Below are 16,885 nucleotides of genomic sequence, written 5' to 3'. Positions count from 1 at the left end.
TCTTTCTTCTATTTGCTTTTGAAAGAAGAGAAATATGGCTCTGTTCCTCTCAGCTCAGTTCACCAGCAGTCAGAGTTTAAGGTTATCTCTCTTGTTCCCTGAACATTGCTGTTATCCTGTTCTTTTTTCAAGGTGCCCAGATTTCATATTGTTCAAACACACATGCTCTACAATAAATTTGTGCAGTTAACGCAATCATCACAGGGTCCTGAGGGGACATATATCCTCCTCAGCTTACAAAGATGATGGAATTAAGAGATTAAAGACAGGCATAGGAAATCACAAGGGTATTGATTGGGGAAGTGATAAATGTCCATGAAGTCTTCACAATTTATGTTCAGAGATTGCACTAAAGACAGGTGTAAGACATTATAAAAGTATTAATTTGGGGAACTAATAAATGTCCATGAAATCTTCACAATTTATGTTCTTCTGCCATGGCTTCAGCTGGTCCCTCCATTTGGGGTCCCTGACTTCCCGCAACAGGATTGGTCTTGCTTCCCTAAAGCCTAGCATGGTATTTGATGGAGCTCAAATACACTTTAGGTATTTGTGCCCACTGTGGTTACAGGTCTAAGAACAAGGAGGTGTTGTAAAACATCAGTTTTCATTCCTGTCTCTCTTTCTATGACTCTGCCTAGGGCATATAAATCTCCTCCCTCAGGGCCTGGACACTATTATTCCAAAGTACCTCCCAGATTCTTGTTACAGCTGCTGCATTCAACTGCTTCTGGACTTTGATGTTGACTTGAGGTAGCCTGAATTTGCTATTTGCTATAATTCTTTGCATATTTGATTGTAGACCACTCTTGTGGGCATCATCCAGAAAAGCAAACTAATTCCTATGGTGGATCTCATATCGTTCTGTCTATCTCTGTCTTGGTTGCTGAGATTAAGCCTATGTTGTAGTTCTTTCCTTTCTCCCTCTTTCTTCCCTCCCTTCTTTTATGCCTTCATCCTTCCTTCCTACCTTCAACATTTGCAGGACAAGTGTTTGGAGGTCTGTGGAAGCAGAAGCTTTACCTAAACAATGCTGTCAGAATTCTCTGTGTGTGGGTTCAACAATTTCCTTCAGGAATGAATGCTTTGCTGCTGACATCCAATTGCACTGTTTGCTGCTGGTGTGGTCTTTCTACTAGCATGACTGCAGGAACTGTATGTCTAGATCTGTGTCTGTCCAGGTCAGAGTCTTCTAGCTGATATCCATTCTGAGACATTCAGGGTTACCTAGAAATCAGCAGGGAAAGCCTTAGAATTCTCCATTTCTTCATTTCATCACTTGTATGTGTAAGACACAGATATCTTCTTTACAAGTAGAGCCTAATACAGTTCTATTTAAAGTGCCTAGCTAAGGATTTTCACCTCTTATCATTTATCTATTTACTTACAGACCAACTTAGAGCCTAAAATCTCTTTCTGATCCTTTCTCTCTAACACACACAAAAAAGTTTGTTTGAAGTAAAAAATGAATATTCATCCATTTTGGTGAAATTGGAAAATACAAAGAGATAATAATTAATTACCATGAATACGTTTACTAATATTTTAATATTTTTTCAGCTTTCTTTTCAGTGCACACATGCACACACGTGTGGTGTAAAGAATAGCTAAAATGTACTGAGCAATGACTATAAGCTAGGATTTGTATTAAGCATTTTACATACATTTGACCCTCACAACAACCGTATTGAGGTCGTGTGGAAAAAATTGGTTTTTTTTTTTGTCTGCTGGCATCATTCCTCCTTTCAATGGGCAACAGCTCTGTGATCTTGCTTTGGGTCTTCAGCCTATGTGGGGCAGCCAGTCTAGGTGCTCTATCCTCTTCTGGGAAAGGGTTAGACACAAATCTCAAAACAGGCCAGTCAGATGCTCTCCCTGGAACTAGAATCTTGAACAGAATGACTCAGAAAGACTGAACAGCCATTTTACCCTACTCATCCAGGTGGTGGTATCCTGAAGAGACTCCCATAGTTTTTGCTATCTAGATCCAATGAGCTATTCTGGGACACGCACTTTCCCATGCTGGGTTCCTCAGCTCTTCCTCTGAATCTGTGAACCCTCTTGTATTCTTCCAAAAACATAAAAAAAGTAAGCTACTAGATTTGGTTTCTCCCACTCATCACCAAAAAAATTCCTAATCAATACAGAAACACACAGAAATATACTAGTATTATCCAAGCTTAGAGAGACTGAAACTGAGCTTTAATGAAATTGTCATTTGTTCAAGATCACCCAGGCAATAAGAAGTGATATCAGGTCTCCATAACATTAAACTCTGGGCTTAATTTTAGCCATCTCTCTTCTCAATGTCCCTCTGTATGGATGCATACGCATGCACACATGCATGGGCACATGTGTATATGTGTGCATGTATTCCTATATATATTCTTCACAGTTGAGATTCTACCATATTCATAATTTTAAACATTTTCAGGCTTTACTCCTTTTCTGTGACAATAAAATCATGGTAGAAATTTTCAAATTCACTGTAAATTACAAAGAAGGTAAAACTCACCCATTATTCCAATACTTAGACTATCATCATCACTATCAACATCTCAGTATATTTTCTGTAGTCTCTTTCTTTTTCTCTCTCTCTGGGTGTGTATGTGTACAGTATATATACACACATCCAGGCACACCCAAATAAGGATCCACACACAAATATATATTTATATTTATTTGTTTATTTAAAGTATTTATCAATTTATTTATTCAAGGTCTTGCTATGTTGCCCAGGCTGATCTAAAACTCCTGAACTCTAGCTATCCTCCCACTACCTCAGCCTCCCAAAGTGTCGGCATTACAGGTTTGAGCCATTGCACCTGGCCCATATATTTATGTATATGTGGGGATCTATGCCGTATGCAGAGATTGCATAATGACTTTTTTTAAAACATTATGTGATAAGCATTTTCCTGAATAATTAAACTTATTTTAAAACATTTTAATGCCTATGATACATTTCATTGTATAACTATAACTTACTGTGTCTAATCATTTCTCTTTCAGACATTTAATAGCTGTTTCTTTTCTTTTTGCTTTGATAAATAGTACTGCAATCAACAACTTTGTTGGCATATGATTATTTTCTTAGATTCTGAAAGTGAAATTATTGGCTTACAGACTTTGAACATTTTAAAGGCTCTTGATATATATATAGTCAAAAAACTTTTCAGACAGATTTTACCAATTTGTAATCCCACAGCTAGGGTTGAAGAGTTAGTTTCACTCAACTCCCCAAACATGGAGGCCAACTTCTAAAGAATTAATGCCAATTTAAAAGTTGGAAATGATAACTTATGTTGTATTTGGCATTTCTTCTAAAGTATTTTTTTCTGATTATAAAGTAATATAAGCTAATTGTAGAAAGCCTAGAAAATATGGAAGATTAGAAAAACAGTCATTTTTCATTTGTATATAAATATAACAGTTTTATGATTATTCTTTCATCTTCTTCCTGTATATATATTGAAATACATAAATAATATTTATAATATTGAGGTCATACGGCTGATACTTTCATCTAAATTTTATTTAATAGTATACATTGTGATAACTTTCCTGAATTATCAAATATTCTCCAAAGCACTGAATCTGCTGTAAAATATTTAGCATTTCTTGCTTATTGGGCATTGTATCAATCGATTATACAATTGATCAATACATAGCATTGCCATACATATCATTGTTCAAAGCCTCCAAATGCACTTCTGATGATTTCAATAGGATGTATGAGTGATGCAAAATAAATTGGAATAATGGGTTTAAATAATATGGATATTTTAAAGTTTCTTGATAAAGATTGCCAAATTTTTCCTTCCCTGATAGTTTACTCTCTATAAAGTACAGAAGCCTAACTTAATTGCTCCCCAGTTACTCTCATGAATTATTTTATTTGAGTAATTTGGTCACTTGTGACTCTCAGTGATAAATATGTTGAGAAGTTCCCATATGTATATATGATTATAGTAACTCATATTTACAAAGTTCACAATTTACATTTACCATGTATGTTTACATTTTAATTACAATGATCTTAGGAATGTGGAGGTTGGGGGCCATAGGAGAACAGCCAGTGGCGAATAAAGTCAAGATGCAGACCAGGTCTTCAATTCCTAAATCTTGTAGTTTTCATTAAATCACATTACCAATATTCCTAGTTCCAGCATATAAAGTGACTCCAGAGGCGTTAAGAAAGTTCTGGAATAATGTTAAGGGAGTCAATAGAAAACGTACGTACTGTATTTTTAGAATGAGACTGTTTTACACTTGGGGGCTTTTAATTGCAGTCGTCCATCAGTTTTAAACTTTCAGTGTCTAAATATAAAAACGCAGCAATATAAAAAAAAGCCAGCTGTTTTCTTACTCAGAGCATGAATTGATAAATTTATGAATGAGTGAAGTGACAGCAACACTAAGAATAGTCTAGTCCTTTTCAATAACCTAAGCCATCATTACCTTGGAGAGATTCCAATTTTAGGTCACCTCCCCCGCCCCACTCCACCCCGCAACATTCTCAAAAAAAGTAAATTTTCAACCAAAGGAAAATGGATACGTTGATACCTTCCATGTTTTCAAAACATTTCGTTTATTTTGCTACTTGAAAACGGTCTTCCCTTTTGCCCCATGTAAAATAAAATTGCTCATGGTCTATGGTCCCGTGAGAGCTTATTTAAGGAGCATTGACGGATTTTATTTTCCTTATAAATGTGGCACATTTGCCACGTGTGCAAATGAAAACATCCCATTCCAATGAGTTCTAGGAGGAAATCAGCTCTGCCTTCCTCGAAGAGTTTTAATTCATGGGTATGGTCTATTTCTTTCTTTATTTCATTTTATTTGACACAGAGTCTTGCTCTTTTGTTCAGTCTGGAGTGCAGTGGCGTGATCTCGGCTCACTGCAACCTGTGCCTCCCGGGTTCAAGCGATTCTTTTGCCTCAGCCTCCTGAGTAGCTGGGATTACAGTCATGTGCCACCACTCTCAACTAATTTTTGTATTTTTAGTAGAGAATGGGTTTCGCCATATTGGCCTGGCTGGTCTTAAACTCCTGACTTCAGGTGATTCACCTGCTTCAGCCTCCCAAAATGCTAGGATTACAGGCGTGAGCCACCTGGCCCAACTGGTATGATCTATTTCTGAAGACAATGTGGAAGCAGAGTGTGGGCTTCCACAGGTGTAGCCAGGCGGCGTGCTACCGCGAAGAAGGAGGGAAGAAGCCTGAGGCTGGCCGGTGCCCTGCTGCCCCTCTGCCCCTTTGGCCACTAGGACTGTGTAAGCTTCAGCCTTGCCAATCCCCATCGCGCACGCGCGCTCCCTTCCCGCGCGCAATCTCCCGCCCCCGCCCTCACTACACCTGCCAGGTCATAAACCTCTTCCCACCCACTCTCACCCTCTCACCAAGTCTCAGGCTTGTCTCACGTTGATTGGTCAGAGCCCACGAGGGCACGTCCAATCAGCAATCCCTCCTGCGCAACCTATCCCGGTTCTTCCCGCCCCCGCCCCGCCCCGCCAGCCCTCCCGGGTACCTACCGTCTCTGTGACTGGTGCGCGGCCAGGTCACTCAGGGCGGCGGGGGGAGGTGTGCGGGAGTGGGCAGGACGGGTGGGAGGAGGGGAGGGGTGGGAGAAGGCGGGGCTCAGGTGCTTGGCAGCGAGGCCGGAGCCCAGGCAGGGGAGGGGGCGAACGCTGGAGCGAGGCGGGGGCGGGTGAGGAGGGGGTGACGCCGGACACGTCGGCAGCGCGAGGTTTCGCGCGTGAGCTGCGCGGGTCGGGCCTGGTACCGAGCTTTCCTGGGGGCTAGCAGGTCGTGGACGCCGGCTCCTGGAGGGGCGCCAGGAGGAGGGAGGTGAAGGTGTCCGCGTCGTCGACGGCGGCGCCGGCCATGGAGGAGACGCAGCCGCCGCCGCAGCCCAAGCTGCCCTTGTGCGACAGCCTCATGATCTGGGTGAGTGCGAGGAGGCGAGGGGGCGAGGAGGTCGAGGCGAGGAGCCTGGGGCGCCCTGTTCTCCCAGGTGAGCAGGGGCTACCTGCACAGGGGTCCCGGCGCGCCCTGTCTTTGGCACCTCGTGTCGTCCTTGACCGAGAGAGTGCCACCTGCGAGTCGCTGGGCAGGTGTGTGGGCGCGGGTTGGTGTCCGGGGGCGGAGGTAAGGGAAGCTGTAGGAGCGTAACGGTGGAGGCTCTGGTCTCAGCCAGAGGATTCGACCTGCCTGGTGTCCCTAACAGCTGGGGTATGAACCAAGCGCCCCCCGCTGCCCCATTTTCTCCCCCTGAACAGCGCCCTGAGCCCTGGGCTTTCTGGATCGCTGACTGTCTTGCCTTCGTCCGCTTGGGCGTGAAGACCCTTTCTGAAACCTAACCCTGCATCCTCAAACCACCTTGCTCTACCTGGACACAGGTGGACAGCAGGTGGCTGGCTGTTTTAGTTCCCGGACCAGTGCTCCTTCAGGACTCTAGAACATCCGATTTTGTAGAAGCCGCTTCAAAGAGATGTTTGTATTTCCCGTATGGAGAGAAAGATGTGTGGGGAGTCGGGGGTCGTTTTCCCTTTTCTCGCTGGCCCTCTCCTCCTCCAAATGGACAGCATTTTCTTTAAAGAAAATGAGTTCACGTTTTTTCTTTAGGATTTATCTATGTTTAGGATTTTTGTTAATTTGTGTTGGGTCTAGACAGGTGTATCTGTCCCCAGATGGTTCAATATTCCAGTCAGCAAAATGACATCCCACCTCTTAGAGTTACTTAGATATCAGTGCTGGCATTCAGGTGTGGTTCCTAACCCATATTGAGCAAGGATGGTGTTTGATGGGCCACAAGGTGCTGTTGATGATGCTCATCCCAAACCAGTTGTTTAGTTGTGTGAGGGAAGTGTTTGTAGAATGGAATGTAAACAGACTGGATCAGGAGGCTGTAATCAGTTGAGATTCCCTAGTGATCTAATGCATCTAATTCCAAAGAATGAGAAATCCAGGTTTATGGAAGTGTGTGAAGTCTATCGGAAATAGCCATAATTTAAAGCAACTTTTACACTTTGAAAGTAAATAACTTTTGCTTATAGTGGAATGCAAATATTTAGGGTTCATGAGTTAAAATCAGTTAGCTAACTGTTCAGCTGAATTTTCATTTGAAATAGGTATTCGGGTGGAAGTGCTGTATTTAAGATTCATGAAACAAGGCAACATTACTTTTAATGATTTATTTTGTTAAAAGAGACTAATTAAAGGGTGTATCCGAATCTGTTACATTGTTGTAAACCTCTATTGACTGAAGTGTTAAGCTTAGTCTTTGTGATGTCATTGACTTACATGTGAGGTGGTGGAGAAGCACAGGATTTTCTTTCGTGTTGTAATATTTTAAAATATTATGTCACCGTATCCACTCTTTTAACCAGAATTTATTGACTTCTAGTGTTGAGGTAGGCACTGGGGAGGACCGGAGTGGTAGCCAGAGCCGTGTGTAATTACAGTGGAAGGTAAAATTCCGTAAAAGCTGCAAAAATATCAACCAAATGATAAGAAATCACGGATAACAGAGTAAAATTGGTCATTTGCTTTAGTCCTCTCTTGGGCTGCTGAGCACTGTGGAGAAAATTGAATGACCGTCCAGACTGTTGCCTCTACTAATGCTGTTACTGCCAAATGCACCTTTTCTCATAGCATTGCCCATACTTAAGAATAACCAGACAATTTCTCTCACATGCCTCTTAGCAAACCTTTATCGGTATTCTACCTGAGCCCCCAACTCTTCTTCCTCTCGGGCAAATTACCACCTCCTTATCCTTGGCTCTGGCTTTAGGTTCCATCCCTTCCATCTCTTCTAAAACGTTATTGTATCATTTGTTCCCTTTCTGTATTTACAGCTACTTTCTCTCCATTGGCTTCTTTCTCTCTACATATAAACTTGCTGAAATATTAACCTTTTTAAACAGAGAAGAGCCCTAGTCCATGTTAAAGTCACACCGTATTTCCCCTTTTCTTCACAGTAAAATTTGAGTTGTTTTATACTCACCCTTTATGCCTCACTCAGTCTTCAACCCACTACACTTGAATTTCTTTCCTCTAAGACTTTCACTTCATTACCAGTTTGCTAAATCCAGTAAGTGTTATATTACCATTTTCTTACTTGATGGTTCCTTTGTGAAATTGTCTTAGTCTCTGGTTATCTAGTCTGTTGCCTTTTCTTTACCTCTTTAGATGATTTCCAGTGAAGTTTACTGTCTTTTTTAAAAAACTAACTAATTTTTTTGCCTTTGCCAGCAACCGCACTGTTGATCTTACCTCACCTACCAATCTTTCTCCAAACTCACCTCAAGCAACACTTCTTCAAGCCCATCATGCTGCATTGACTTTCTATTTGTTGAAGAAGCTAAGCTGTTTTAATGCAGCCGGGATTTTTTTCCCTCTACCTAGAATATTTTCTTTCTAGTTCTTCCAGTGGTTGGCTGCTTCCATTATTCGGATCTTGGGTCAGATGTTGCTTTTCAGGGACTCTGTTACAATCATTTCTAAAGTAGTGACCTATTTGTCTCCAACCCTTATCCCACTGTAACCTGTTAACCTCTTTCTTTCTTATCTATAACACAGTACTTTCTAAAGTAATCCAGTTGGCTTTTGGGATCAGAGCTCTTACATGACCTATTTTCTGCTCTGTCCCTAGGAGAACACTGACAACTATTGCCAATAAGACACTAAATCAAAATGGTGATAGTAAATATCGTTGCCTTAGTTCTGACCTCAGAGAGTAGTGTTTCACCATTAAGTATGATATAGCTTAGTTTTTTATAAATACTTGGGGGTGAATTTTTAACTGGGTCATAGAGGACTGTTGGATTTCATCAAGTAGAAATCAGTGGAAATTTGTTCTCCAGACACAAGGAAGAGACACTAGTAGTAAAACAAATGGTCTCCTTTGGCTATAGATTAAAGGGAGATAGTGGAACATACACATTTGTCATGATAACCCTGACCCAGAGATAGAAGATGAAAAAAAGTTATGATGGGGCCAAATCATGGAGATAAGACAGTTGGGAATAACTCTTCTTTCAGTACTAAGAGGAGGAACGGAGCCAACGTCAACCGATTAGAGAAGTCATCAAGAAAAGTTGGTTATGTGAAGGAATGCCTCTTGTGGCAATTTTTAAAAAATTGCATTTTATGATTTGGAACTCACCTTCTTAAAATAATTGATTCTTAGAAATGTCGTACTGCTACTTAGCAGAAAATTCAGGACAAAAGGGTAAATGTGGACATCATTTACATGTTGGAGGACATGTATGAGAGTTTGAAGAAATGTTTGTATCAAGATAAATTTAATTCTGCTACTTGGTTCTGTGACATGGGAAATTTGTTTAATATCTTTGGACTTTACTTTCACCAATAAAATTAGAAGGTTGGACCAAATATTTTTAAATCTTTTTCTTGGTTCTTGCATTCTTTGATAGGCAGATGATTGAAAGAGTAATAATATATGCCCAAATTTAGAAATTATTAAAAGTTCAATTATTTTTATGAAGATCTTAAAACTCAAAGCAATGGTTGTCTTTTTGTAATGAGGAGCTGGAGGAGGAGAATATGAAAATAAATTTGATCCAAGATTGAGTTTCTGTTGGTTGTCAGTTGTGAAAATCCCATTTTCCTTGATTTCTGTGACATTTACATTAAAGTAGTTTAGGAACAGCATTTCCACATTTCTGATTACTTGTTTTATTTAGAAATATAGAAGAAAGTAAGGTAGTTATCTGCCAGAACACTGTGTTTAGTGATAGACACCTGTGGAAACCCTGGCTGTCCTTTCAGGTCACTCACTAAAAAGACTTTAGTTAGAAAGAATACATTTTCTTTTGTCTGTCTGCTTTGACCTCACTCTCCCCAGTAATCTTTTTTTTTTGAGACAGAGTCTCACTCCGTTGCCTAGGCCGTAGTGCAGTGGCATGATCTCAGCTCACTGCAACCTCCACCTCCCAGGTTCAAGGGATTCTCCTGTCTCAGGCTCCCTAGTAGCTGGTATTACAGGCATGTGCCACCACACCTGGCTAATTTTTGTATTTTTAGTAGAGACAGGATTTCATCATGTTGGCCAGGCTGCTGTTGATCTCTTGACCTCAAGTGATCCACCGGCCTCGGCCTCCCAAAGTGCTGGGATTACAGGCGTGAGTCACTGCGCCCAGCCTCCGCACTGAACTTTTTAATTTATTCACTGTTCTTGGTTGTAAGCCTTTCAATTGAGCCAAATGAAATTACATTCTGTTTTCTAATTTATTTTACAGCTATTTTAAGAACTTCTCAGAGACACTCCAATGTTCATGGCAGTAAGGAGGGGAAATTGATTTTAATCTGAACACATAGTGGTCATGGAGGTAGTCCCTTAGCATGTGTACCTCTTATTTTGCCTAGTATTCTTCACTGAAATTGTCCTTTTAAAATCATGAATTCTGTCAATTTTGTAAAAAGTTAAATAAGTAACTCTAAGTTACACATTAAAAATTAATGTGTAAGTTGGAAGGGCTGAAAAGTGGAAGTTACAGTTTATTTTCCTTTTAAAGATGCCCTAATTCTTGGAGTTTATCTTCCCTGTACATCCACCCAGTTGCAAAAACCTTGTTTTATATTTTAAATATTCCATTAGTTCATCATGTCCTCTCAGTCAACATTATGCTGATTCCCTCTACGCTATCTATTTTTCTCATCAGAGCCATTGCAGGAACCTTCTAACTGGTCATCCTGACTCAAGCATAAAGTTACTCTGTGTCACTATGCTGCTCTCCAAAATATACTAAAGAATGTCACTCTTCCTTATTACTTTTCAGTGATTTTTCATCACTCAGAGCAATGGTTCTCCAAAATTGACGTGTTTAAGAATCAGTTGGGGATTTTCTTATTTAATATGTCTAGAAATTCTGATACATATTGTTTCTAAACCCTATACTTGGAGAAACCCTGACTCATAGCTAATGTGCTAACAGCTGTTGAGCTCATGCCACATGCCAGGCCCTGATATAGGTATATTTGCTGTTTCATTTAATTCCCGAACTATCTTGTGAGGTAGAAACTACCCTACTGTTTCCCATTATGTAGATAATGGCATTAACTTTAAAATAAGTCCAAGCTTCTTGTCACGGCCCTTTGGAGTCCTGTCTCTTTAACCCTGTTTGTTGTCACCCCTTCCCCAGCCTTCTTTGCACTGCACATCCAGTGATACTGAACTGCATGTTCCCTAAAAATAATATATTTTCTCATGTATCTGTACTTTTTTCATATTCCTATTTCCTGAAGCTTTTTTTCCTTTCTTTACTTAGAAAATTTATTTTCTTTACTTAGAAAATATGCTACTCTTGGCCGGGTGCGGTGGCTCACACCTGTAATTCCAGCACATTGGGAGGCCGAGGCGAGTGGATCATGAGGTCAGGATATTGAGACCATCCTGGCTAACATGGTGAAACCCTGTCTCTACTAAAAATACAAAAAATTAGCCAGGCGTGACGGCGCATGTCTGTAATCCCAGCTACTCGGGAGGCTGAGCAGGAGAATCGCTTGAACCCGGGAGGCGGAGGTTGCGGTGAGCCGAGATCTTGCAGCTGCACTCCAGCCTAGGCAACAAGAGTGAAACTCTGCCTCAAAAAAACAAAAAACAAAAAACAAAACAAAAACAAAAACAAAAAAAAAAGAAAGGAAAATGTGCTACTCTTCCATCTAGACTTTCCATTCAGTAATCATCTCCAAGAAGTCTTTCCTAAATACAAACCCTAATTAAATTAGTTGACACCCATTTTTTGCAGAACATTTTGTGCATACTGTAATCATGGGACCTACCATATTGTCTAGAAATGATTTATGTCTTTTACTCCTCTCCTTAACTTTTGACTGAAGCTTTAAGGGTAGAAACCTGGTGATTTTCCTTTGTAGCCCCGTCATATACCACAGTGTCTCACATAGAGTAGGAACTTAGTAAAGTGACTCTGTGTGCTTTGAAAGTAACTGGCTAGGTTTAGTTTGCTGGTATCATTCATCTGTGTTGTGTTAGATAATGGATGTCTGAATCTCCATTTGCCAAATCTCAAAATACACAGAACCATTAAGAGTGAATTATAGTGGGAAAGAATTTTATTGGATTAAGATAGTTAAATGGTAAACTAAGAAATTATTAGCTAACAGTAAAGTGGGTGAGTTATGTGTGGAAAAAGACAATCATAGTATATTTAATTTAAGATCTTTATAGGTTGAGATTACATTTCTAGAAAGTGTATGATCCATTTTAGCTCTGATGTAATTTGCTTTCTAAAATTTTTTCTATCTCATATTTGTTTATTGTAAAAAGAGATTATTATTCCACTTCTCTTCAATGTATACACGAATATTTAACAGATATATGTGAAAAGTTAGTATACCTAAAGCCAAATTAGATAGAAACAATTTTACATGGTAGATAGACCTTAATTCTTCAAGATGTAAGGCCAATTTTTAGATAGGAAGTAGAAGTCCTGTCTTATTTCAGAGCTCATGGATAAACCGTAAGTAGCTTTAGATTTGACATTTCTAGCCTTTGTTTTTGTATCAAATGGTATAAGTGAAAATTTAAGTTGCAAATATTGGGTTATCTTTAAGTTCTTTTTCTGATGTTCTGCTAAATATAGACAAAACACAAGACTAGAGCTATACACCTGGCTTTGTATTATTCCAAATTATGTATTACTTATGCATGGCATCAATGTGTTTTAATGTCTTAGGCGTGATTTTGTGAAATGTTTAGTTTATTTTTTATAAAGTTACACAGCCATAGAGACATATTAGCATAGTTCCATTTATTTGTCTGGGTCTACATTTAAACAAAACAGGACCATGTTTGGTTTTTTTAAATCTGTTTTCAATTTATATTTGTATTTTATAATGCTACCTTGTAGGTATAAAGAGGCAGTAAGATTATTTGCTTTATGTCATTTTAGCTGCAGACATTCAATACTGCCTCACCTTGTCAAGATGTCAAACAGCTGACTAGTGGAGTTGCCATGGCACAAGTTCTTCATCAAATGTGAGTAGTGGTCAGACTCTCCCTGAAAAGCATTGTAAACCCAATAAATAATAAGGAAGAAAACTTGGACTTAACTTCCAAAGGTTATTGCAACTTTATCTTACCCAGTAACATATTCAGGTATATGGCACCAAGGCATTCTTGTAGCTAGTGAACAAAAAGTTTATCACTTCATTATTCCTGACTTGTTCATAGAGATACATTTTAACCGAATATGTGATCAGGATTCTTATTTATTCAAGTTAACTTATTTTAAACTTGTTATGAGCATGTTCACACTATTTTAAAACTATAAAAGAAACAAGTTAATGATATAATTGCTTATGGTGTTTTCTTTGGTTGTCATTTGAAGGTATCCTTGCATGGAGATTATTATCTTAGAAATAATTGGAGCATAAAATATTGGATTTGGAAAAAATGTTAAAGTATTAAATTTTAAAATGTATTTCTGAATTAATAGTAGTAATTTATGAGTTCACCAATAATGAAATGAGGAATGAATGAAATTTGAAGTCACAGATACTGGAAAACTTTATTAATAAAGTGGTTGTGTTTAGGCTAGACTCATTTTATGTAATCATATAATATCAAAAGATTCTAAATCCATTTTTCCCCTAATATTTGCCAATATTGTGTAAGGGTTAGGGTTACAGTCTATAATACGAGCTGTACCCTAAGTAGGACGAACAAGGCCAATTCTGCACTCACAATTTATTAATTAATAATTATAACAACTTTATATTAGCTTACTTTGAGACTGGAATCCTATCTCTGCTTCACTGTTTTATAGTCAGATTATTTGTCACCATCATCTTGTAAAGATTTGCTGTGATTTACATTGAAAACCCTTTAGATGGGTTCGCAAAAATTCTATGCCTGTCTTAGAAAAACAATTAAAATGATATAAAAATCCTACTTATTTAGAATCTTCAAAATGATCTCTTGTGACTAGACTGATTTAATGGTTAATTTATGATTAATAGTTTAAAAGACAAACTTAACTAACATGTTAACTTCTGAGGAGGTGACAGTTATTCTAAAATATTCTTACTCCCATTCTGTCTTAAAAATATTTCTTAAATGTTTTATTTATTTATATTTGAGTTGATTTTGAAATGATTTAATTCATCAGAGCCAAGCATTCTGGACATAGTCCTTTTTTGATGATTTGAGACAGTCATCATTGTTTTTTGTCACTAGAATTTATGCCTTGCCTTCTTCTCATCATGCTGTGTTGTGAATATTGGTGTAGATGCAGCAACATTGTGGTTGGTATGAATATAAGGCTGGTATGCATCACTCATTTCAACAGTCTCATTCAGAGTTGTCCTTTCTATATGTTTTGGTGGGCGTTAGTAGCTTTACGCCAGGATACAATCAAAAGAAACCTGTTTTTGCCATGATGTGACGCATATAGCTGTTTGACCTCCCATACTCTAGCACTAGACCTGATGTTTAGAGTAGAGTCAATACATTTTAGCTAATTTTTCCACGATCTGTTGGATTTTGCTGTTAATGCTGATCTTCCCTTTCTCTGCTTTTTCTTTATTTCTTCTTTCTTTTGTTTGTTATAGTCTTCTAAGAGCTTTTCTGCAGGAAAAATAAAATAGCCAATCAGAAATTCTCTGTCTTCATAATAATTGGCCAGTGCCCTAAAATTAACCCTAAATATCTCTCTTTATTTCTCCCTCTCTCTGCTTCATTCACCCGATTTTACATGCTCTTAGGTGTCTGAGCCTCCTTATCATCCAGGGGCTACTTTTTATTTATTTTTCTTTTTAAACTCTTTTCCAGTTTTGGAACTTTTCAGAAGTCTGGACCCTGAATAGTGAGACATAAAACATACATTTTCTCCCTGGTTGGACCAGTATGTCTTATTCAGGTTAAAAGGTTAATTTTATTATATGTCTTTGAACATTTCAAAGCACTTTAAATATGTTATAATTTTTTTTTTTTTTTTTTTGAGACAGAGTCTTGCTCTGTTGCCCAGCTGGAATGCAGTGGTGCGATGTTGGCACACTGCAACCTCCGCCTCCCAGGTTCAAGCGATTCTCTTGACTCAGCCTCCTAAGTAGCTGGGGTTACAGGCGCATGCCACCACACCCGGCTAATTTTTGTATTGTTAGTAGAGATGGGGTTTTACCATGTTGGTCAGCTAGGTCTGGAACTCCTGACCTCGTGATCCACCCGCCTGGGCCTCCCAAAGTGCTGGGATTACAGGTGTGAGCTGCTGTGCCCGGCTCAAATATGTTATAATTTTTAACATATTGCATTGATGGCTATTGTGGCTGACATCCTATCACATCAAAATTTTTACTGAAGGTAAGAAGAGAAATTCTGCTTTTTACGGAAGTAGCAAAATTTAACCAATAGTTCTTTTCTACTTACTTGAGGCAGATATTTTTCCAAATAGTAGTATCTTTATAAAGTGGTGTCTAAACTGTTTAACTTAGACATGAAGAGCCATGGAGTTATTGCTAGGGTTCTACAGTTCCTTAATTATTATCTTCAGTTTGAATACTCTCTTTTTCAGATGCATGTAGAAGCTTTAGTTTAGTTTTTTTTTTTTTTTTTTTTTTTGGAGACGAGTCTCGCTCTGTCGCCTAGGCTGGAGTGCAGTGGCGTGATCTTGGCTCACTGTGAGCTCCGCTTCCTGGGTTCATGACATTTTCCTGCCTCAGCCTCACGAGTAGCTGGGACTGTAGGTGCTTGCCACCACGCCCCGCTAATTTTTTTTTTTGTATTTTTAGTAGAGGTGGGGTTTCACCGTGTTAGCCAGGATGGTCTTGATCTCCTGACCTCATGATCCGCCCACCTCAGCCTCCCAAAGTGCTGGGATTACAGGTGTGAGCCACTGCGCCCAGCCGAAGCTTCAGTTCTTTTAAAAACACATGGGAAAAAAACTATACAACTGTATTAGTTTTCTAGGGCCACTGTACCCAAAGTGCCACAGACCAGGTGCCTTAAAACAGCAAAAATTAGTTCTCTCACAGTTCTGGAGGCTAGAAGTTCTAAATCAAGCTATTTTCTGGACTGTGCTCCCTCCAAAGCTTCTAGGAGATGATTCTCCTTTGCCTCTTCCAACTCCTGGTAGTCCCAAGCATTCTTTGATTTGTGTCAGCATATCTCCACTCTGTCTTCATATGACCATCTTACCTCTGTCTGTGTCTCTTTTCTTATAAGAGAACCAGGCATACTGGATTAGGGCCCATCCTAATTCTTTATGACCTGATCTTACCTTTATTACATACATGAAGACCTTATTTCAATCATGTTCACAGGGGTTAGGACTTGAACGTATCTTTTTTGAAGATAGGATTCGTCCCAGAACAACTATAAACAGTGCATGCCATATCTTCCAAAGAAAGGCTTAGCTTCATCACTTTAAGTACCGGTGGACCTCTCTGTTCCTGTTGTCTTTGACTAAACCTTTTTTTTTGCAAGAGGGAGAAGAATGAGACAGAGAATGTAGGATATTCAGAGACCTTAGGAATCATGCATTTATTTGTTTATTCACTTAGCAGATATTTGAGCATTTAACATGATAAACCATGATAGCCAACATCTGAATATTTACTATATAAAGGCATCATTCTAGACCTCATTTGAAGTTATTTCATTTAAATTTTACTAGTTTAGTGAGGTAGATGTTATTTTTATCTTCAATTTATACAAGAGGATGGAGGTATAAGTAGTTGAAATTGCTTTTGGAAGTTAAATGATGAGTAAATGACAAAGCTAGGATTTGTATCAGTTTGGTCTGATTCCAAGTTCAGTGCTCCCAACTAGCTGTAATCATCGAAATGTATTGAAACCATCCTGATAGATTTTTACTTTGGAGTATTAATAAAATGAAAGTCA

The 16,885-nt window shown here is 38.9% G+C and overlaps 1 protein-coding gene across 3 annotated transcripts in view; it reads left to right on the top strand.

Annotated features, from left to right (window-relative positions):
* Window positions 1–5,543: 5,543 nt before the first annotated feature.
* The window catches only part of LOC105495153 (hook microtubule tethering protein 1), a 65,882-nt gene continuing 54,540 nt past the window's right edge, over window positions 5,544–16,885 (top strand). The window contains exons 1-3 of one of the 3 annotated variants that reach the window (XM_071092320.1): window positions 5,544–5,560; window positions 5,809–5,949; window positions 12,939–13,024. In XM_071092320.1, the coding sequence (XP_070948421.1) occupies window positions 5,887–5,949; window positions 12,939–13,024 (149 nt within the window). In that variant the 5' untranslated portion in view covers window positions 5,544–5,560; window positions 5,809–5,886. Of the gene's footprint in view, window positions 5,561–5,724; window positions 5,950–7,290; window positions 7,416–12,938; window positions 13,025–16,885 lie in introns of those variants that run through there. The other 2 variants (XM_011764413.3, XM_011764414.3) reach the window with 2 other exon arrangements.

Source organism: Macaca nemestrina, chromosome 1 (assembly GCF_043159975.1).
Source record: "Macaca nemestrina isolate mMacNem1 chromosome 1, mMacNem.hap1, whole genome shotgun sequence".
Classification (NCBI taxonomy): domain Eukaryota; kingdom Metazoa; phylum Chordata; class Mammalia; order Primates; family Cercopithecidae; genus Macaca; species Macaca nemestrina.
The sequence above is the reverse complement of the archived record's forward strand: the minus strand, read 5'-3'. Positions and strand labels throughout refer to the sequence as shown.